The sequence below is a fragment of the Anas platyrhynchos genome, chromosome 15 (assembly GCF_047663525.1).
Source record: "Anas platyrhynchos isolate ZD024472 breed Pekin duck chromosome 15, IASCAAS_PekinDuck_T2T, whole genome shotgun sequence".
Classification (NCBI taxonomy): domain Eukaryota; kingdom Metazoa; phylum Chordata; class Aves; order Anseriformes; family Anatidae; genus Anas; species Anas platyrhynchos.
Window position 1 is genome coordinate 14,308,900 of NC_092601.1, and position 23,330 is coordinate 14,332,229.

The 23,330-nt window shown below is 40.2% G+C and overlaps 2 protein-coding genes across 9 annotated transcripts in view; one reads left to right on the top strand and one right to left on the bottom strand.

Moving 5' to 3' along the window:
* Nucleotides 1-22,644, top strand: part of GPR146 (G protein-coupled receptor 146) — a 51,536-nt gene extending 28,892 nt beyond the window's left edge. For 2 of the 4 annotated variants that reach the window (XM_005020082.5, XM_038187062.2), the window contains one exon: nt 17,771-22,644. In XM_005020082.5, coding sequence (XP_005020139.2) covers nt 17,815-18,816 — 1,002 coding nt within the window. In that variant the 5' untranslated portion in view covers nt 17,771-17,814 and the 3' untranslated portion in view covers nt 18,817-22,644. The other 2 variants (XM_005020080.6, XM_005020079.5) reach the window with 2 other exon arrangements.
* CHLSN (cholesin) overlaps nt 1-23,330 on the bottom strand; it is a 128,662-nt gene that overhangs the window by 67,616 nt on the left and 37,716 nt on the right. Inside the window, exon 1 of one of the 5 annotated variants that reach the window (XM_072023794.1) lies at nt 20,078-20,510. The exons of 3 other annotated variants lie outside the window; for them this stretch is intronic. In XM_072023794.1, coding sequence (XP_071879895.1) covers nt 20,078-20,212 — 135 coding nt within the window. In that variant the 5' untranslated portion in view covers nt 20,213-20,510. Of the gene's footprint in view, nt 1-444; nt 658-20,077; nt 20,511-23,330 lie in introns of those variants that run through there. One more of the 5 variants, XM_072023797.1, reaches the window with a different exon arrangement.

Genomic DNA, 23,330 nt, shown 5'->3' on the forward strand with positions numbered 1-23,330 from the left:
TATAACAAGTTAGTAGTATGTTATGTCAGCCTTTTATCCCTACTGGGTGTCAGACTAAGGAGCAAGTACTCTTTGTAGTAGGATTTAGACACTCTAGAGAAAATGCTGAGCATTATAGACAGAACTGATACGGTTTGTGAAACACAAATAATCTGTGTCAGAGAAAACCATTTAACTATCACTTAAAACAAAAATTCATTTTCAATCTAGAAATAAAGAGTCAAGCTCCACAAAGGCCCTAAATAGCTTGTGGTGCTGTAGTGCTGTATGTAACTGATGGTTTAACCCTTTAACATGTATTTTTTTTGTCACCTGTTTTTTTCTTTTTTTTTCTTTTTTTTTTCTTTTCCAAAAGAAGAATAAGCCTTCAAGTAAATTTTATGTGGAATGGCTCCAAGTTAGACTTTCTAAAAAGCCTTCACAGGAGACAAACAGAGCCCTTACCTGCCAGATGGCTGTAATGCAGCAGTAAGAAATGCATCTAATGCTCCTCGTAGTAGTAGTGTCCAAACACCACATTACTGGCTCCCAAATATGTTCCTGGGCGGGAATGTTTGTAAACCAGGCCTTTTCATCTTGCAAAGCTGCCAAACTCCAGGAACATTCTCAACAGTTTTAGTCCTTAACTAAAAAAACATCCCCACATTATTAAGAATTACCATGGAGAAAAGATTACAGGGAATCTGTCCTAATGCAATGGCTCTCTCCTGTTTCCACATAGCGTGTATGTTGTTTATTTTCATTCTTTGAGCAAAGGAATTTATAGCCATAATTATCTCATTTTCTCATGGTACAAACAGTCCAATTTTTATTCATTGAGGTCAACATTTTTGTTGCATTCTTCCTCTGTTTTTTTTTCTTCCCTTTAAAGTTTGCTATTAGCAGCAAATACAATAGATTTATACTATCAAAATACCTGTTGGGGGAGAGATTTATTAATAAATTGTATTTGCAAATCCACACAGATCAAAGTGGCAATATTAAAATGAATAACTAGAGGAAATGATTTTCAACTCAATTTCTTATGTTTGAGGCATATTACTTTTTTTTTTCTTTCTTAATATCCTTTAAAAGAAAGAGTTCCTTTACCCCTGTAGCCTCACCTTGAAAGATTTCTGTGCAAGAATTTTCCCCCAAATCTGCAAAGCTTCAAGAGGTAATGTTCAACCAAGTAGATTTTAGAAGTGAGGAGGGAGTACTTCATGGTCAACTGGCTATGAAATCCTGCTAGCTGACCACAGTCTCAAGCATGCAAACTTGCTGCATTAAATCTAAGACCTTTAAAAGGGTTAAAGGGTGGGGAGACTTCACCCTACCATTTATCAAGGAAGACAGCAAAGCCCTTGACTTCTTTGCTTAATCATCTCCTCTCCCTTTTCTCCTGTGCTGGGAACCGAGCTGGGGTACCTGCAGCCCGTCCTGTGGTCTTCACAAAATACCCAAAGGGTGAAAGCCCTTTCCCCTTCCCAACCACCTGAGGTCTGCAGAAGAAAGAACATCTGAAAGCCTGCAGGCAAGGAGAGGTCAGGAGCCGGGTATTACCTTCTGTATGTTTGGATTAGCCTATGATAGCTAAATAAACTGACTTAATGTCTAATGACATTTTCAAACAATAGCTAATAAAATTACCCAAAGTACGCAGAAACAAAAGATGCATGAAAATGCCATTATGGTCTCTAACACATCCACATAACAGTGAATTTCAGTGCTTTGGACATTCAGATTAGAGGTCAAATATAAATGAACCCAAGTGAAATGATCTGCTAAATAGAAAAGACAGAAATACTCCTGCCTTGCCCATTATTATCATTCCCACTTGTACGCAACTATTGGTTTCTGTCCTATTTTTGGCAGAGAACCATGAATTTGGAAACTGAAATGTGGTCTTTTGAAAATAATTAAATAAAAAGCATTTTCTGAAAGGAATCACAAGCTCTGAATACTTCTGGAAAGCCGCTCAGAATTAGCTGGGTTAGCAGGTCTGAGGGATTTTTGCTAAAACCACATCAGCACCCTGAGTCACGTCAGCAGGGGAAGGCGCCGTGATGGGTGCAGATGCTATCGCTCCTCTCCCAGCCTGTTTGTCACTGACCCACTGCAGGTTGACCCTCCTGTACCAGTGCATCTGGGGCAAGGGAAATAAAACTCAGGCACCTGTCTCGGCAGGTTGAGCTCACTGTAAGGCACCATACCGGAGTGCACTTTTGTGGTCCTGTTTTGAAATCGAGCTGCAGGAGCGCAGACATGCTTCCCTCCGCTGACACTGCTGCAGGGCTGGCAGCCCCTGCCAACAGGAAGGCTGCACCGCCAGGCAGGGGGAAGCTGCTCACATGTTTCTCAAAATAGGGATGCCGGTTCTGAAGAAAGAACTGGGAGTAAGTATCTGGGTTACAGCGTGGGCACAACTGCAGGCTCGTCTTTAAAGTTTTCCATCAGAGTTCATGCAACCTGAAATGTCATAGCAGATTAGAAAACAAGAGGCACTAAAAGTTGTCCTCATGCAAAAGACAGCTCTAAAGCAACTTATCTTAAATTTGCAAGTCCTCCTTACTTCAGCTGATTTGCAAATTCAATTTCTTATTTCTTTTTTAAAGTGATTACCAAAGCATTTTCAGGCATGTTATGACCAACTATAAACTTGCTGAATTCTCATGCTAAGATAAAACTCAAATAAACAGCCCTAAATGAATTCCCCTTAATATTACTTTTTAGTTCTATACTTAAAACAACAGCACTGAAAAACAGGAAAAAGTGTCAGTCAGGGACTGGAAACATCTGCGCAATGGAATGAGGAGATCTTTGCCCACAACGCAATCTCTCCATCGTGCACTAACTGATCTGCTGTTTGAGCTCCTCTGAAGGTACCATCGTTTCAGCTAGGAGTAGAAGCATCTCGAGGAGTAGTTCTGATAACCCTTTTATTTAAGTAACTATTCCTTACTGACAACTTATGCATGGGTAACAAGGGCCCAGATGCACAGCCACTAATTCACTAATGTCATAACGATGCTTCGACAAAACCACTTCAGCTCATAAAAATAATATTCAAGCAACCACAGTCCTAAATAATTACTTTTACTTTAGCCTTACGATTTGTTTAATCCATCTGGAATAACTCTACCTAAGTCTAAGATACTGCATTAAGCATTCCTAAAAGATTAACCTTGGAAAGTCATGATGTTGCTGAACAAAACTGAAAAGAACTTACTAATCTTTGTCTTATTTAGCTTCTGTAAGTACAAAATATTACCAGAATTGTCTATCAGTTTGTATCAGCTGCAGCAGCGTGTCAGAAACATCAGCATCTCAAACACGTGGTGACTTCATCCCTTGAACCACCACAATGTATGCATACACAGAAACCTGCTCTGCTCCAGCAGGCCTTTCACACTCACACAGCTACTGCTTACCAGGAGCTTTATGACTGCACGCTAACTTCAGGGAACTACCAGCAATGGTAACTGTATTCGGGGCCGTATTTAAGTCAGCAATCATCAAGCCACTATCAGCAACATGAGGCAGCTGAAAACTAAGCCTGGGAGGAGACCCCCAGGGCTTCTGTGGTCAGGATCTTCTCCTTCACAGGGAGGCAGAGCAGAAGTGTGTGTGGTTTTGTTGATGCCTCATGCTTACATTGTGCTCCTGCCCAGTTGAATCTCTACCATGTGCACAGAAAAAATATCTGCCTTGTGTTTAAAGGTGTTGGAAGTATGGGCTAAATTTCTTGACAGGGCAGGCCACAGAAAGGGCTACACCTTCACCTAGGCAGGCACTTGCTTACTTTGTGATGAGACAGATTAAAAAATAAGTCACTAAAGGAAAACGTCAGGCGTCCCTGTTCGCCTGTTGGCCAGGAGCGAGCCTGAGCACAAAGCCCCACAGGTAGGCCCCAATCAACACCAGGGCGAGCGCGACACCAAGGGCATCGGCAAAGGGATGGACCCGCGCCATCTAAGCACCACAGCCTCCACCACCATGCTCAGAGCCACCACTAACTGCATGGCATCAGCACGTAGAGATCACACACCTTTACCTTCCAACAAGCCTCAGGGAAAGAGCGCGAGACAGACCCGATCAGGATAAGGCACAAAGTGTTGGGAAGGGACGCATGGTGCGGCCTGTCAGCGCCAGGGGAGCAGCAGACGCACAGGAGCCACATTATTACCCGCTGATCTCCCCAGGGACCGAAGAAGTATTAATTCCACCTCCCAATTGCTGCATGTTGCTTCTGCACAAAGCCCGTACGCTCAAGTTTATGAGGTCTGAATTCAAAGTGAAAGCCCACTTCGCCTTAAACTCTGCAGGCAAGCGTCACTGATATTTCATCAAACGTAAATCAGCACAGTTTGGGGGTATTTGCTCAGTTTCAAAACAAACCACACATCATGGCTTAACCAAAAGAGAGATAAATATAAAATATTACAAACCATTAAATAAAAGGGAAAAAAAAGCGTAATTCTGGACCGCCCCACACTGCCTCCCCATAAAAATACAAGTTTACAAAAGTGCTTTGTTATCTATCAGTTTGACAAATCCCCCAAAATACCCAAAATAGAGCATGTCACGGAAAATTATAAGTACAGCAAAATTAATAGTTGAATCTACAGACAGTGCTACTACCTTTATAAAGACAAAAAATGGAAAACCGAGTTTTACTTTAATATGAACAAAAAAGCTTATCCAAACTGAAAATGTAATTGAACTAGGCAACTACATCGATCATAAACGCTAGCAGTCAAAAAAGTTCGCAAGTGCTACCTTTAAGTCCACAGAAATATTTGTCCTGTTGTGAAGTTTAAGGTTACAAGGTGCTTTAAGAGCAAAAATAAACAACTAGTGGCATAAAATAACAAAACACGTACATTTTACGTACACCAAAGAGCATGTTACATACATTCTTCATACATTTTAGGGGTCAACTCCTTTTTGGTTAATAAGTAAAAGCATCCATTACACTTCCTGATTTGGGCAGGGAGGAAAACACATAAATTAATTCTTCGCTACAGTTTTAAAAGGCAAATTATTTAAGGACTATTTGTATTCAAGCTAAGTACACAGAATCCTGATATTATACATTTTTCATTCAAATGGAAGGAATTTACATTTACTTATCATCTCATTAAAGTAAGAATGATATAGCAGTGGCATTTTCCTTTTTTTTTTTTGTTTTGTTTTAATTAAAATGTTCTTTCTGCATGCTTAAAATAATTCCGAGGTTTACATTAAAGTATTTTTAAAGTATACATTGGCTCTTTTTCAGTTCTAATGCTGGTTTCTGTCTAAACTCTACAGAGGCCAGGTGGATGCTACAGGCTTTTGCTATGTAGCATTGGTGTCTGAAGGTGGGAAGGGTTTGGCTCCTGACAAATGGAGCCATGAGGAGAAGCTCTAAGGAAAACCAAATTTTACAAACACAGTATTTTTGCCAGTTTGGCTCACTTTGTTCAGGGTTTGTTGTACTGTTAGCATGCACAGCTTTGCTGAACAGCTACTTCTCTGGTAAAAATTCTTTTTCTGGTACCAAAGCAGCTCCCCCCAGCACTATCAGTCCCCTGCTATGCAGCTATACCAAGGGTTGGACTGTTCTCAAACCACAGTAATGTCCTTTCAGCTAAAAAACAAAACAAAACAAAATCCTATGACAGTTGTGAATACAGTAAACAAAATAGGCCTTATGGCAGGATCAGGCCCTATGATTAACACCCCCTTCACCCTTCGGACTTAATCACTTTGAGATATCACTGTGGATGCCTTGTTTTTGCAACTGCCCTCTCCGCCAATAGCAGCGTGCAGCTGAAGCTTAAAAGATTATGTGTATGTATGTGCAGGGGAAGTCACATGTAAATACAGATTCGGTGCCACGAACAGGGCTGGTGCAGCCGTCAGCGGGCGTTTTCTAAGCCTCCCTATTGTTTACTCTTGCTAGAGAAATGAGAGATTGGAGTTTCTGCTGAGCTTACTTTCTAAAGGTTCTGGTTCGATGGGCAAAATGCTTCTGCCAGCCATCCAGAAGCTGCAAGGGGGTGCCTACCAGGTGAGATTTTTTAAGAAGTTGACCTTTTAGATTACTTCTGTGGGGTTTTGTTTGTTTGTTGTTTGTTGTTGTTTTTTTTTGAGTCTGGAAACAACTGGTAATAATGTACCTTGAATGAAAATGAGTAGCTCCATCTTTACAAATCAGTGTTCAGTTTTTAGATGTCAGTTGTTTAGGAAAAACATAATTGTTTAAACTTTTCATGATACTGTTTCCTATTTTTATCTACTTGTCTAAAAGAAAGTTACAGTAGGCTTTCTTATGCATATCAATTTTCATTCTCTTGTACATCAGGTTGCACTTCTCACTTAACTGTTTCTTGCATGTACTGAGTATGTGCTTGTAAGGTTTTATTATTAAATGCTCTGAATATAGGAGATCTTCAATTTTAGTTTACATTAAATCCTGAACAGTATGACAGACATGAAGCAGAAGAACTGATCAAAAATTAATCTAATTAGCCTTTAATAAAGCAGAACAGTTATCAGTGAAAGTGAGATACTTACGAATCTTCTATTCATAGCACAATAATAAAACACACAGCAAGCCATACTGTGAAATATTACTGCAAAGCAGCTAGAAGACACTGAAATAGCCAATTAACTAATTAATTACAATTAAGCTGCATTTTCATTTATATTACAAAAGAAGGTAAGCCAAAGGCAAACTTCAAAGCACTAAAAATTTCCTCCTTTCAGCAGAAGCTTTAAATAAGCAGAATGACTGCTGTCTTTTTTAGCTTCCACAAGCATTTTTAACTATGCTAATCACCATGATATTTGCAAATCTATTTTCTACTGTACTTAGCACAAGACCTACTTCGCTTTAGGGCTCTGTCAAATGAACTTTATGTCCTTTTTATAAAAATGTTAAAGCAGCATAAAAAGGCAGCATACTACTTCTTACGCCAGCATCATATTCTTCACGTATTTGATTGGCCCCATCATTTAAGTCAAAACAGGATTTGCTTTGGATTTGCAGGGATTTTAATAGAATTTGAACTGATTCTGAAAAGATGAAAAAAGAAGTTGATTGAACGTCTGGACAAAGTGATTCATGTGAACATCTATGATCATGATCTGCATGTCTGAATGACTCACTTTAACTGCTGTGTTCAGGATCTGAACAGCAGATAAGGCTTTATCAGAGTATACTGTAAATTTTCCATAACAGCTAAAACATGCAATGTTCATTTAAGTGAAGATAGGCTAGCTGGCTCCAGCGACCTCCTCACAAACTGTGGTTTAATGTTCGTATGCACCCTGTATCTGTGGGCTATGTAAAAACAATCGTTTATCAATCATTACTAAGAAACTGGCTCTGTGACAAACTAATTACTCCTCATGCTTCCAACCATTAGCACAGAAGGAAGCAGATATACAAAGTAAATTCATAATTGAGGCTCTATGCAACTTCCGCAGTAACAAAATCTGCTACAGGAGTTGTGCTGGCTTACTGTGGTGTGAAAGATTTTTAATAAGGTGTATACCTATTGGGAACTGGAAGAAAATAATAATAATAAACCTGTTCAAAGAAAAAAAAAAAAAAACAACAATAATTGCTTAATGACATGTGAATTGATAAAGTTCAATTAGTAAGCTGTAGAATTTATTTCAGTGTCATTTATTGGGCTGTACTCCCAGGAATGTGTAAAAATCCTAAGCAATGCTTCCCAAAATACCATGGGTTGGACAGAATGCAGGGTAATAGGCAGTTACAGGTAGTATACTTGAGATAAAACTCCACAGATATCTTTGTACTGGCAGACTTGATTCAGAGAGCCAAGGTTTACACAGGTCCAAGACTCCCTTCACGCGTTGCTCGTCCTCACAAAGTACGTGTGGTTTCTGCCATTGGAAATGCTTGTGTGGCCTCATACTGACACGCACAGAAGAAATGAGCTCCGTTAAAAATAACCAAGGAAGCATTCCCACCCACACACCTGTGAAAGCATAGCCAAGGAGTCAAGTGACAGAACATCAAATACTTACGCTTGTCCAAGGCTTGGCAAGCATCCTAGAACAGAAGGTGGTAAAGGTCATTATGGGCTTTTTGGAGTTTGATGGATCAACCCGTACATGTAGGTGCTACAGGGAGCTCTACAAGACATCAAGACTATCAACAGAGAATTTTGATGAACAACAGGTAAAAATCCCTGTCACTGATGAAGCGGAATGGGAAGCTGCACAAGACAAGCAGGACAAATCACCACCTGTTTGTGGCAGTGAGATGCCTCAGTTAATTTCAAGCCCCTCGTAAATGAAAGCTCCTACTCCAGATCTTACAGTCTAATAATAGCCATCCTTACATCAGTATTAATATTACACTAACCCTCCTAAAATGTTCGGTGAAAATACTGTCTCCAGACACTATAAATGGAATAAGATGAAATCAGCAAATAGGCAAGTTCATCTCAGTCACAGAGGCAGCTAGGAACTGGTATTTCCTTCAGCACGCAAGAGAAGTGAAAAGTCGTAGGAGCATCCAGAACAAGATGTCTCAGACTTTTGCTGACAATGATCAGGAAGGTATCTGCTATCTTCAATGGATGTGACAGATTCTGGAGTCATTTCAGCCACATTACAGCTGCTGGGGCAGATTATTCCCTTCAAACTCTAAACTCAATCCAGTTTCATAGTGACTCTTGTAAGCGTTATATGGGAAAGAACTATGTCAATATTTTTGGATTTACTGGAAACCTGGTCCTTGCAATCTGAGTGTTTCACAAGTGTCCTACACAGCCAACGTGATCTCTTGTTGATAAGTCACCGAGTCAGCTTTCACTTATGCTTCTAATAGGAAATGACATTATATTATGGTTTCCAGGAAAACTACCATCTGTGCCTCCTGTCAGTCTGCAACTGGCAGTAAAATATCTGTGAGGAATGTTTCCACGCTGCCAGCTCCGAGCAGTGCTCCGTCACAAACCCCAAGCACGGGTGAAGCCAGCAAGGAGAGGGCTGAGATAAGATAAGACCTGCTGGTTCCACCCTGCCAGCTCACCATGCTGGCTCACCGACAGGGCAGTCCCAGCAGGGCTGGTGCCTCTGACGCTCCGTCACTGGGATGAGCTCAGTCCCCGATATCTAGAATAGGGATAATTTGCACTGATTTTGAAAGCTGAGAATTGGTCTTTAATGGAGTGATGTTGATTTAAATAACGTTCAGTTCATGAACAATCCTTCCTCCTGGAATCCTGAGCAACTCCCAAAACACTGGAAATTCAGAGATCTGGCCACTTGCCATCTTGAAGAGTTGCAAATGATCTATACAAAGAAATTTAGCATAAAGCTGTCTTGTGACTTCCTCTTTTCTAAAATACTAAAAAGGTCTCAACAGAAAATTTTAAATTTGTATCCAAGATCTGATCTTTATACACACACAAAAGATGTTTCATAAATGCATTTTTCCCCCATAACCAGTCTTTTGCCCCAAACTGACATGTTATTCTACAGTTTAAGGCATCTGTAGATACTGGGGGGGTAAAAGTTAAATTTTATCCTATAATAAAGATCCTTTATTGAATCATGCACCCATCATCTGTTCATTAAGTCAGAAAAAAAAATAATAGTTTCACGAAAGACAGTGGGACAAATTGCAGCTTCTGTGTAAATCTATCGAGTCCCTGCTACATTCTGAACATTAACTTCAAGCTATTGAGAGTGCTTTCTGAAGGTGTATGTAATCCTTGTCTGACCCACTGACTTAAGTATTTCACATTAAAAGAAACTGCAACTTACATTCAGTTTTAAATTGAATGTAAATATTTGCTACAGCTAAAGGTCTTGTGCGCTCTCCAAGAAACTGAACTTGTACATTTCAATTAAGTCTTCTGGTTTCTGTGGCTCACCAGTTGTAAGCATAGTGGAAATTGTGCCACAGGTTACAGCTTTTTTTTCTTAAAGGCTTTCACTGAACCAATTACAAAACCAAACAACGCGCAGAACAATTTTCATTCATCTGAATTGATGCTGAACTTTTTTTACTTTAGATTTGTTGCTACTTAGTTTTAAAGCAGGAAAGCTGTATCAAAATCGGCTTCCATGTGCCCCCACAGCATGAGCAAGGAGCTGGAGGGGCAGCACTAACTGGCTGATCACACTGAACATGGAACGGAGCCGTCTGCTCCGCTGACATTTAGAAGCTGTCATTTCTCATAGTCCAACTAGCTTTATAAAATCCAGAATTCAGAACCCCTTATGAAGCTTATTTTCTAATACTACGGTCATTCTAATTATTATTGTTATTTAATACACTGTAAGTTACTGGGAGTATGAGTACTAGTAAAGTAGCTCCTTTTAATTTTGTAAATAACTCAATTTTTAAAGAAAAATATTACCAAGTAGATATGTGGGTATCTAAAAATTGTGACTTATTTCAGAAACCCAGGCAGCTAAGGCTTGTAGACAAACACAGGTAATGACTGCATATGCACTGATTCACTTGAACATGAAATTATTTAGCCTAGTGGACACGCCTTCCTTTACAAGCGCACAAAAGTAAGAGATCCCACTTCTTGCAGTAATGAAACCTTGAGCCACAACAATTCCATGATATAAGTCCACTGTCTACTCTCTGGCAAATCCCTTCTCGCTGTAATACCCGCTGAAGAAAAGGTCTGTCATGTTTTCCATGCAGAGACTCTTTGGGAATTCAGTGATACAGCGAAAGTCGGGAAGAGGTGGAGCAGGAGACCAGTCATACTCACTCATCTGATACTTGGGCACTGCGATAAGGGAACAACACAACCAAGCGTACAGAGTTAACCCCTGCAGAACCCTGGGCATCCGCTGCAACCCAGCTCCTGCTGAGGCTGCCCTATGGGGGCATGAACAGCAGGAAAGGGATGGATTTAGCTGGGATGGCAGATGTGCCTGGCAGACAGCATCCATCTCTGAATGTGGGACAGAAGAAATTCCTTCAGTTCCAGTCTGACAGAAGACACAGTTCTGAACCTGAAGACACAGTGTTGAAAAGACAGTTGCCATTACCTAAAAATAAGTTTTCCTCTTTCTTCCAAACGAGCACCCGAACTCGCTTGATGCTTACTGATTTGTTGACAGCAATTTGCAGAGAACTTAGTTCTGGCATGGCCTTAAATGCACTCGGTTTCCCAAAGAAATGAACAATCTAAACAAAATGTGCAGCTGAAAAATTGTTAATATTTTATATTAGAGGGAATGATATATATTTATATAGCAATAATAAAATAATATAAACAAACCGTTGAAACAGAAGCAAAAAAATTGCATTTATTTAGTGGGCTGCTACCAGGCCAGCAGCAGTAAGCAGTTTATCACAGAAGTGGGAGCTGAATGACACCGCAGCTATAAGGCAGGGTGATTTACCACAACGCTGGTGCTTATAGAATGAGAGAATAAACAACTGATGGTGGCTGCGAACATCTGCCGAACAATAAAAAGGGTCACAAAGCAAGTGAGAGGGGCCCATGGGAAGGAGCTGAATTTTGAAGTGTTCTCAAGTAGCCGTGCATTCAGAGTTTCTGGAAAAGCAGCAAGATGAATGAATGATGTCTAAGAATGACTTCAGAAGCATGAGCAACTGTGTCCTCACTCCACATGTGACAGAAATACACCGTGACTGCTGACATGCAGGTCTTGTTGCTGGCTTGACATGCCTAAGAATGTATCCGAGGCAGCTTGGGATGTCTCTTAAGAAAGTGATAGAGAAGAAAAGAAGTGAAGAATGTAATACTGAGAACCCCTGTGAGGGGTATAACACTATACGTGTGTTATATGAGCAAACGGTGATGGGGGGTGCAGTGCTAACTGGAATGGAGCCATCAGGGAGAGAGAGAGAGGGGAAAACAAGGGCCAGACAGATGTGAAACACAAGATTTTTGAAAAAACAGAGGAAAACGTATGTAAGCATTTACATCTGGGCGGAAGGAACTCTGAAGGACTAAGACAGGACTGAAGGGAGGCAGTAAGCTGCAAGGCTGGAAACAGGCTCACAGCACTCCAATTGCGCATAGCGAAGTGGGGGTAGGCAGCAGTTGGATGGGCTGAGTCAAAGGTTAGGTTTTGTTTGTTTGTTCAAATCACTGTGCTAAAAAAAGGAGCCAAAGATAAAGGTGCAGTCAGTGGGAGGGGGTGGCCACAAGGTCTGCTGTGCCCCTGAATTCACTTGCCAGGGCTGGCAACCCTGTGCTCCCTCTGGCAGGACCGTGTTAGAAAGTGCTCAGACTGAAGGAAGAAAACCACCCCTGTTCCCACTGACCTCCTCTTGCTTTTTTATTAGTACTTTTTGAACAACCAAGACAGAATGATAGATTTAATGCTGCTTTATACATCATTTATTCTTGCAATTTAGTCATGGCTTCTTTCACGTTATACTGCAGGGAATTAACTACATTATAAAATGAAACCTGTATCAATTATAAGTATACCACCTGTCAAACTGGTCAATGATTGCACCACGAAGGCATAAATGATAGGGTTGGAAGAGGCCTGTTTTTCAGCCCAGCATCAAGCAGGATTTTCTTCTACACTAAGGTTAAAAGCATTTTATCTGAGCTGTATCATTATATTATAAACAATAGCAACTCAGCGACTGCACAAGGAAGGTGGATTTGGACCTTACTTGCCTGCACTGCTGCATTTTTTCTCCTCTCGTCTAACCTGGGCAATCTAGTTTTACTTTTCTGTATATCCAGCCAACAACTCTTCTGTTAATCCCTATGGCATGTATGTAAACTAGTTAGCCAAAAAAAATGTCATGTTATTCAGACTTTGAGGTAACAGCAGCATGACACGGCTTTCTCTTGCGCTTGAGATTTCAGAGGGCGCTCCTCTTGAGGCCCAACTAATTGCAGGTATGCTACTTTTCAGAAATACCAATCATCCATTATTTAAATTGTTAGGGATTAATCCATAAATAATATTTAGCACGTCACTTTCTAAAAGCACCTTACAAACCCTGATGAGTAGCTGACAATCTACTAAGTCATGGCTCATGCATATATGCACAGGTCTGGCAAAGCCCTTTAGTTCTCTCATCTTCCACCCGAACAAGCCTGTGCGGTGGAGCAAAGCTCTGTTCAGCCTTTCCTGTGCAATACTCCTTGTTTTCGGTCTCTGTACAAATTAAGAGATCCTTTGGGAACTCTAGAAGAGAAAGTATGAATCTTAGGCCTCTTTAGAGATTTCATTTGTTGGCAACAGCTTTATTAGCTACATATAGCTTGTAATGATACTACAGCTTGTCAAAATGCATATTCAGAGGTCAGATTACCTAGGTAAGAGCTATTTCATGTATAGATGATAACTCAACAGGGCCAGTAGACTAAAGCATTTATTTTTCTAAACTGCACAGTATGAGACAGTGCTACAGTAGGATAAAGGTGTGTGTGTGTGTTTTGTTTCTTTTTACATCAAATAAAATAATCAGTGCAGAATGGTCATGCTTGAAACTGTTAACCAACCTGCTCTGCAACTTGGTGCTGCCCTATGTATTTCTGAAGAAAACGACTGATTACAGCTATGGACTCTATAGTAGAACAAAGCAGCACTTGATTTTTTCTTACTCATTAACTGAAGTTTACTTTATGCATTTTTTCTACAATAATTTTTGCCACCAAGTGCTCTTAACTTTTTGCATGTTGTAAGAAATTTTCCTCAAGTCTATGTGTAGATTTTTATCTAAATAAAATCCCCATTAATTTTTATGACATGTAAAAAAACTGGCTTCCATCCAGCTATCCAAGCTTTAGAAGTACTTCTATGCTAATACCTTGCCTACTTTGCTGTTTCCCCAGCGAACTTCAGATGATTAAAGTCCTTCTGAAGTTTTGAGGCAGCCAAGACTGGATGGCACAGTCTGTAACACAGTTATTCATGGCATGTTTAATTTTGTCTGTGGACTACATATCAAAAAGAAATATATGAATCCTCTGCTATTTAGGCGCTACAGTGGCTTTACAACATTCATAGTGAATTGTTAGGTATGGAACAAGAAGCACTGACCTTGTCTATAAAAACAAACTGCACTGAAAAGGGCAACTCAACACAGACTAACCATTTTTAGCGTTTCTCTGGTATTTACCCCATAAACACCTGCTTAATTTAATTTTTAATTAGTGGATTTTTCTTTGCTGTTTATTTGCTGCAGAATGAGAACTCAGAATCTCTAAATATAAGGTAAATAGTTTAGGAAAATGGGGGCAGCTCTCAGTTTCAGTTGTCACTATCCATTAAACCATACTTTGATGGAGGAAATGACTTCAGTTTGTGAGCCTGAGGAGTTCCCATACGACCAACAGAACATCCACAGTACACAGTTCAATATGCAATAAACTATCAATCCACAGCACAAAACTTTTCAAAAGACAGCATGAACATGCTTCATTTTAAGGATAGAGAGTACATACATCATTAATTGTGTGTGGTGTGAATACTGGGCACAACCCTCTGTTCAACTTACCAAAAAAAGGAGACAGTGCGGAATCCCTAACACCATCACAAAGTGAGGACCGGTCTTATTTTAATCCCTCTTCTCAACACCAAAGCCATCTCCACATTCAAACACCCAGAAACTCGTCTTCCTACCTGCTACAAGTCACCTTTGTAAAGCAGGACAAGCACTTGGGTGATTCTTAACACAATATTCTGCCTGTCCAGGATGTATCGCCTAGAAAACTGAAACATCAATGCTGTATATTCTTACCACAGGTTAAAAATAAAGCACATGCTCTTGCACAAGAGCTGTCGGTGGCAGGGAAGGGGCTCTCAAACGTCTCCATCTGATAGTCCCCTGCCAGCTTTGCTCGCTGCTGCAGCCCCAGCATTGCCTGCCGTGAATGAGAAGCCCTGCGGCTGAGCGCACCCCAGCAGCTCGCTCGGCTGCCAGCCCGGCCTCTCACTTCTGGAAAAAAAGGGCTGTAAACAGCGAAAGGGAGGGGCCTGGCGGTGCACAAACTTGTGAGTAAGTCACCGGGGGAAAAACAAGTGCAGCGTGCGGCGCGCCGTGGGGCGGCAGGCGATGTGCCCCCGGAGAAGAAGGCCGAGGCGTCTCGTCAGGCTCCCCTCATCGCAGACGGGGCGCCCGCGGGTCCCGCGGCACGGAGGAACGTGAGATGGAGCGGGAGGTAAGAGGGCCACGAGCAGCGGGCGGGAGGACTCGCCTTCCTCTCGGTTCCACCTTTCAAGTCCTGACCTTGATTCGCAGTGTGATAAAAGCGTAAACCCGGCTGAAATGAGAGGGGGAAGCGTTTGGGGCTGGCTGAGTCAGAAGGCAGCACAAACACCAGCACCGCAGCATCGGCTTCCACGACACAGCCACGCCGGGGCTGAGAAGGTGCCTGGCGCTGGAGAAGCGCTCAGTTGGGGTTTCTGGAGAGCTCCTGCCCCTGAAGCATGGCGAGGCCCTGGCCAGGCTGCGGCTGGAGGCCGGGGCTGCCTCTGTGGCAGGAGCTGGCGAGCCGTGGGCTGAGTGCCCGCACAGATGAACGCTGTGTTAGAGGGACATCAGCAGTAGGAACTTTGCCTGGCATCGTCCAGAAGTTGCTAACAAGGTCTCTTCAGAAAGTACTTTTAACAGGGATTTCATTTTTGCTTGTTTCTGAGGTAAGATCTGTAAGATTTCGTAACATTACTGTCAGACAAGTCTCCTACCGCTGCTGTCATTAAAATTAAACTTATTTACCTGCAGTTAGAGGAGCTGGGTAAAAAGGGGTAATTACAACAAACTGGGACACGAGACATCCCACCGCTATGTAAAATATAAATCTTAGCAGCAAAGAGTGCTGATCTCTTTCTGAGACAATACACAGGCAGGTAGTCTGTGGCTGATGTAATTCAGTCTGGAGTAATCGAAGTTACGTGCTTAAGGATAAACCTGCATAATGGAATTACGTGATTGTATCCGTGCCGGTGCTTAGTCACCTTGCGCTCACTGTAATGCATGTATTTGCAATACCTCGTTCCAGTCTGCTGCTTTGGCTGAATTGAGCCTTAGCAGTTCAGTGAGACGTAATTTTGGTCACCTTCAACTGGGCAAGGCAGCTTGTCTCTTCCTTTTTTAAAAGATTTAAAAACAACAGATTCTTCCTGAAAACGAACTGGGTTGCTTTCAGTGATAAAAAAAAGAGTATGAGGATTGAAGGGCACCATGATGATATTACAGTTTGTACACCTATGCAATACTACAGCTAGAGAACTGATTTGAGAAAACAAACAAAAGTAAGTTTTTCCACAGAGGTAAAGGAAAGCTTTGAATACATCAGAACTACATCTTGCACTACTGCCACAGAAATCCCTTACCTGAGAAAATTCAATATATGACAGTGGAATAAAAGTGTGTTTGGCCAGCTAAAATTACTGCATTTTAGCCTGGTATCTGGCATGGACTGTGGTATTTAGAAAAAAAAAATACACACCAAGTAATTGCAGCAGGAAATAAAAATGGAACCTGACATGATTCTGGAACAAATCCTGTACTTCAGCTAAGTGTCAAAGGATTAGCGCTAGAGAGATGGAACCGTGGAAGATCTTATGCTTACAAAACCCATACTGTATCATTTAGGCATATGGTTCACTGAGTGTAGCATGCTGTCTAGTAACATTCATTGTAATTGCACAACGTTTATTGTGGATTTGATTAAATCTTGTTCTCTCTCTGGAAAGAATGCATTTATGTGTACTTATGCTTTTCTATACGTGCTGAAAGGAAAGAGCAAACAATGCTGCATATCTGATGATCTGAGGCTACGCTTGACATGGGAAATCACCTGCCACATAAATTCCACATTGTCCCAGAAATGTCCTGGCAGGAATAATACCCATGATTTTAAGGCTTTGCATGTTTTCAGTTGTGTTTTAGAGATTACTTATTTTTGTGCTTTGGAAAGAGACTTTTCATGATTGCTTTGAGAAGTCCACTGATTTCAGTTAAAATGTTATCTCTTTTCTGATAATAAAGCAAAGATAGCTGGACAATGACTACTGACATTAGCATACTTTTTAAAGAATTCAAGCTATTTTGAGAGGAAATGATAACTAATTCTTGCCTTTTTGGAAAGCCAGGCTGCCCCGATATTAGGTTCCCTAAACTACAGAGGTCCATTGTTTTTTCAGAACTAAATGGTTACAGAAGTCTGAATACAAACAGACTTACTAAAAAAAAAAGTCTCCACCTCAATTCCAAGTTTCCTCTAGTCTTTGTTAGCTTTATCAGTGACACAAAATATATTCATCATACTGCCTTGGATGTGCCTCTTAGGAAGCTCTCTAAGAGAGGTTATTTGTATTTACCACATAACACCATAGAGAACTCCATTCCCCATCTTACTGCTGAGATTTGTAGTTCCTCTTGTATTCTTCAGCAAATACTTTAACATAGTATTAGATACATTAAAGGCACTGTTTCATAATTTTTTAAAAAGTACTTATGTTCATATATTACACCAGTATTTCTTTTAAAGATGTACAGCTTATGGTTTACTTTTGTTGAATATCTTATATCGACTCATCCACCACTAATTTCATTTTAAAAAATTAAAACTTTGGTACATTTACTTACTAGTCACCTGACACTTTGAGTCATATATTACTTTCTTACAGACTAACAAGATGGAAAGGCATTTCAGTCACTGACCTGAAATACATCAGTTACATGAACTGTGTGATCTTCATCTTTAAAATGTTTTCTTCGTACGACATTCCATTTCACTTACAATGTACTATTTCAATACTACTTTTACTATTTCTCTCTCCACAGGAAAGCTGGTAACCAGCAGAGAAGATACAAGAGCTAAAATCACTATGTGGAGCTGTGAAACCTTAAATAGTACCGAGAACAGTGAGGACCAGCATCTCTGCCATGACTTCCACTTTGTGCTTTCCATCTTGTCCCTACTCTACCTCATTATATGTTTCCCAATTAGCCTTTGCTACAATGGCTTGCTGGTCCTGGTTAATCTGTATAACAAAGCAACTATGACGATGCCAGACGTTTACTTTGTCAACATAGCCATTGCCGGTCTCATCATCAACACCCTGGCACCAATGTACCTTCTAGGTCTTGCCAATACAAAATGGGCCATCTGGAATTCTAACAACGAAGTTTATATCACCTTGCTTATTTTATTCAACGTCTCATCTTTAGTTACCATGTACTCTACGACGTTACTCAGTCTGGACTACTACATTGAACGCGCTCTACCTAGAACTTATATGTCAAGTGTGTACAACACCAAGCATGTCTGTGGATTCATATGGGGTGGAGCCATGCTGACAAGTTTCTCATCTCTTCTGTTCTACGTCTGCAATCACGTATCCACTAAAATAATTGAATGTTCCAAGATGCAGAACAAAGAGGCAGCAGATGCCATCATGGTCTTTATCGGGTATGTTGTACCAGCTGTCGCGGTACTCTATGCACTTATATTGATCTTGCGAATACGCAAAGAGGCTACACCACTGGATCAAGACACTGGACGATTAGATCCATCAGTGCACAGGCTTTTGATTGCCACAGTCTGTACACAGTTCACCTTATGGACACCCTATTATGTTACCCTTTTGGTAAGCACATTTACTTATGCACAAGGAAGATTTGCAGATGAAAATTACAGTCGAATATTACATTTTACCAAGATTTTATCCAAATTCTTGGCTTTCTCAAGCAGCTTTGTAATGCCTCTGCTCTACAGATACATTAACAAAAACTTTCCTAACAAACTACGACGTTTGCTTAAAAAGATACACTGTGGAAGTCAAGGGTGTTCACACGAACGCACAGTGGTACAGCAAGTTATGACATAGGTATAAAAAAACACTGGTGCTGTTACTGCAGGACGTAGTATACCAGCATACCAGCACTCAGACTGCTACTGCTGTGTGGGCACCCAAAGTCACTGATGTGACAGTCCCAACCAGGAGACTTGGAGGAGCCTTGGAGGAGCCTTCAATTAATGAAACAGTCTTAATTTTCAAATAGTTAATTATTTGCTGAGATCTTGTAAGACTCTGGCCTATGTGCTGTAATTCCTGTGACACCTAATATTTTCAGTGCACTGAACTGGTTACAAAGCGTAAGCTCTGTCTTCATCATTCTAATATTCTTGTCTGAAGAAATCGCTAAGCAGTTTATTGAAGTACTGACCGAATACACAGCACCTTGTATCTTGTAGAGGAAAAGGTATTACCTTATTTTCTGTACAAAGAATTAACAGTGCTATTCTTGATGAAGTAAATAGTATTTTTCAATGAAGATGATATAATGATCTTTACTAAAGATCATTTTATCCAATTATACATGTCCAAATAGTAAATGTTAATTATAAATTAAATTATTTAATTTCTTTCTCCGTCACTGAATTCCCTCTAAAAGATCTCTAATTTACTATTTTCAGAAATTATATTCTCACACAAACTAACCTAAGTTTTTAACATGTGCAGTAAATCTTTTTTTTTTTAGATATAACAATTAACAAAAACTTGTTTATTCTTCCAGTGCTTTGTTGGCATCCTAAGACATTTCAAGAATTCAGAAATATTTATTAACTAATTCTAGGGGAACTGAGAGATGTTTATCCCACATATTAAAATGAAGGACACAGTGGTTTACAAAGTTAAATCAAAATTCAAGTAGTAAAGAACGTCTGGCTAAGTGTTATGGTCCACATATGTTCATGTAACAAGAGTAATTGTCTTAAAAATAAATATGTTTATGATTAACATTTTGTATTTTCAAGGGATATGTTTGCAACAAATCAATTGAAATCTCTTTAATCTAGGGCATCACTGGAAGTTTGGAAACCATACAAAATCCTTCAATACTTACAAGATTTTAAAATAGGAGTGATAGGTATAAATTCCAGTCAAGATCAGCTTTTTGCTGACCTGTGAAAAATGGACTGCCTCCCAATGTGATTCTTGAATACACAGTAAAAGTATAGTTTCTGTATTTCACAATGGGGATGAAGAAATCCAATCCAGATTGCCAAATTCTACAGTTCAGAGTGTATGAAATACATGAGAAATACAAACGTTGCTGCAGGAAAAAAAAACTAAAGTTACTCACAATAGCAAACTGAATTGCTGCCCCTGTAGCTGTTGCTGCGTTGTTAATAATGGACGGGGTAGAAGTTAATCTGATATTCTCCCACCAGCCTGGGGACAGCGAGGCATCTTTGTCACTGACCCTGCAATAAATCATTTCATTACTTCATCCATCACAACACAGCTTACTCCACATGACTTCAATCAACAACTGTGGCATGTTGAGCCTCTGGTATGGAAAAACCATGGAGTAGAAACAGAATTAAACCTTTTCCATTGCACAATCTTATCTCATAATTGACCCTAATTTATCAGCATGGAGACATGCTTCAGTTTTACGTGGGCAGGGGATGAGGAACAGTCTTTTCAGATCTTCCTTCTTTTCCATGTTACCCAAGCCATTTCTTCCCACAGCCATTTTTGCTTATCTGATTCATATACAATCATCCCTTAAGTTACCAACATCCCAGTGGAAGACTCTTTAGTTTTCAAGAGCATTTCATATCTTAGTGAATCTGGTTAACCCTTAGAACCCTATACAGTAAGTCATTTATTTCGGTGGTGGTTTCTCCCTGTGAAAGCTAGCCAGCACAATTACACCACTTTACTTCATAGCTTTAGCCTGCTGATTAAAACCACGTCAAGGAAGGAAGCCTTTCCTTATCGCTGTGTCCAATTCACACACTGATTTATGCCTCTATGCCAACACAATACTGGCTTTTTTTTTTGGAAACCATTGGGTTTTTGTTTTGTTTCTTCTCTTGAGAGGTTCTAAGTATTGCGAGCTACACTCACTGTAAGCATTCAAGCACTCACTTCCACCCAAGTTCCCCAGAAACCCTTCCTTGGAACCATTGAACAAATTGGCTCTTCATCCCACCCAAGGGATCCCAGGCTCCCTCAAGCACCACGTTAAATCTCTCACGTAAAAGCTGTTAAAGAAATTCTGACCCATTACGCAGGAAGACGAATTCCAGCCGGGAGGAACTGGCTTATCTGGTGCGAGTGGAGGATCCCAGAACTGGGACCCTGCCAGGACGGAGGGGCTGAGCAGGCAGCACTAGGGGCAAGTTTAACTCATATGCTGCTTTCTTGCTTCCATTTCCCCCTTCTCCTACGACACCTTACTTTCTGTGCCTCACGGACTGTTGCATTTATTTCTGTTCCTTTCTCCCTGCACTAAATTCCTGGTTTCAGATCATGTCTCTCATCATCTTTCTTCATTTTTTTTCCTCATCTTTTTCAGTTCTCTATCTAAATGTGCTACTTTATTTAATTTTTATTTTGCTCCTCTGATGCCTTTCATGCTTGGTCCTTGAGACTGTGCACCACTCACATTTAGCTGCTAGACTGACTCTGTCACACCCACACAAATTCCACCCAGTGATTTGACATTACAAATGCAACTGCTCAGAAAAATGGAAGCTGCTACTAGAGATGGAGAAAGAGCAAGTTTTATATAATTTACCCCTGAAACCTCAATTGTGATTTTTTTCCTAAAGATCCTTCTTTAGAAAGACCAGAGTTGAGCAGCAGAGCTGAGTATGTTTGTGTGTATCCTTGATAATACATTAAATGTGATGGCAATCGTGTAGGCAAGCAGGTTTTATATTTCAATGAACAAAACTGATACAAACTCAGATTTTTAAGAGTTAATTTGGTATATTAGTTGCCTCAAAGAAACTGTGCCATGCAACTGACTGCTACTGTAAGGAAATTCAGAACTTAATTTCAGTGCCCTCACATGGTATCTCTTCAAAAGCAATATCCCACAAAGCAAAAACTTTGCAATATTTATATAAAAACAGTACACGAGCAAGTACATTAAAATACTCAAGGAAATGCACAGTAACATAACTATAGAGGAACTTTTATGAGCAAATCTTTAATATACCAAGTTCTCAAGAACGGGTCCTTTTCCATTTCAATACCCGAAGGTTTCTGGTAACTTTGTAAATAGGGGCTTGTCTATTTTGCTTTTAATTAAATATGAATAAAATACTGTATATATGCAAGATAAAAATCAGCCTACTGATGTAAAAAGAATTTGCAAAGAATTTATTAAATTATTTCTCAAAGTGTATCGTTTAAATGTAAACCTCTGAACAGTAAGGTGTACTGTATGTTTCTGTGTGTATATACTGTACATTAGAAAGAAAGCACTACTTAAGTGCCATTATTAACAGTGTTATTTTCTCACAAAATTAAACTTAATATTTGAGATGATCTATGGCTTACAGCCCTCTTCCTGACTATCCAATTAAGTCAAATCAGTGAACTAACAAAGATGTTTGTCTCTGCTTCTGCTGAAGGTACTAACGTAGCTAGTTTAAAACAGTTTCATGTTGCTTCACCTAGCAGGGGCCCTGGCTTCCAAAGTTTCCATCTGAGAATCAAGCTGAGGTGGTCTCTGAAGGCACAATGTTCGGTTAATGAAAGAACGTGACCAACCACTAGAAAATTTCTGGTTCTACTTAAAACAAAGAGCTGTGGTCTTCCATGTTATATCAAAAAACTACAGGAATGGACTTCAGGCAAAGCTTCACAAATAAACTACTGGCTCATAAGAATAAAAAATATTAAAGCCTATGTGGTCAGTAAGAGGTGTGATTTTTGGGGGTCCTTCTTGATAGAAAGCCTGTTGTAGACAAGGTTAAACCTGTGCTGCTTCACTGAATCACAGCATCATAAGCTGCATGACTTGGATGTCAAACCAGGCATGTTAAATTATCAGATTTTCTAGGTCATAATTTTTATATCATTAATATCTAATTATGCATCGGCATGAAGTTAGCTGTGAATGAAGGTAAAATGGCACACACGCCCCAGCTTTTTTCAGCATAAAGAATCCTGCAACTCATGGGCCAGTAATTTGTGCCAGAAATACAGGGCTGGTGACTAACGCGTACGTTGGCCATGTCCTTGTCGCTTCCTCCTCTTTCTGCTGTCACAACTGAGATGCTGGAAATCAGCTCCCTGCAGAAATTGGTTCCCTGAAGAACTTAATATAAGCACCAATACGTCTGACACCCCAAAGAAAACTTAGCTCTAGGAGGGTAATATGCTCCGTCATACATTTATTACTGCACATAACCAGAGACCAGCCACCAAGGATCAGTTAGTTAACACAACATATGAAAATATTTTCATGGGCGTACTTTCAAAGTTATTAATTAGTTCCCTTTGAATTTTCTGTAAAGCATCAGATGATGACATGTAAAAGTAAACTACTTTAAATGGTTATTGGTACATTCCTTGTAGAAAAAAACAGGCCA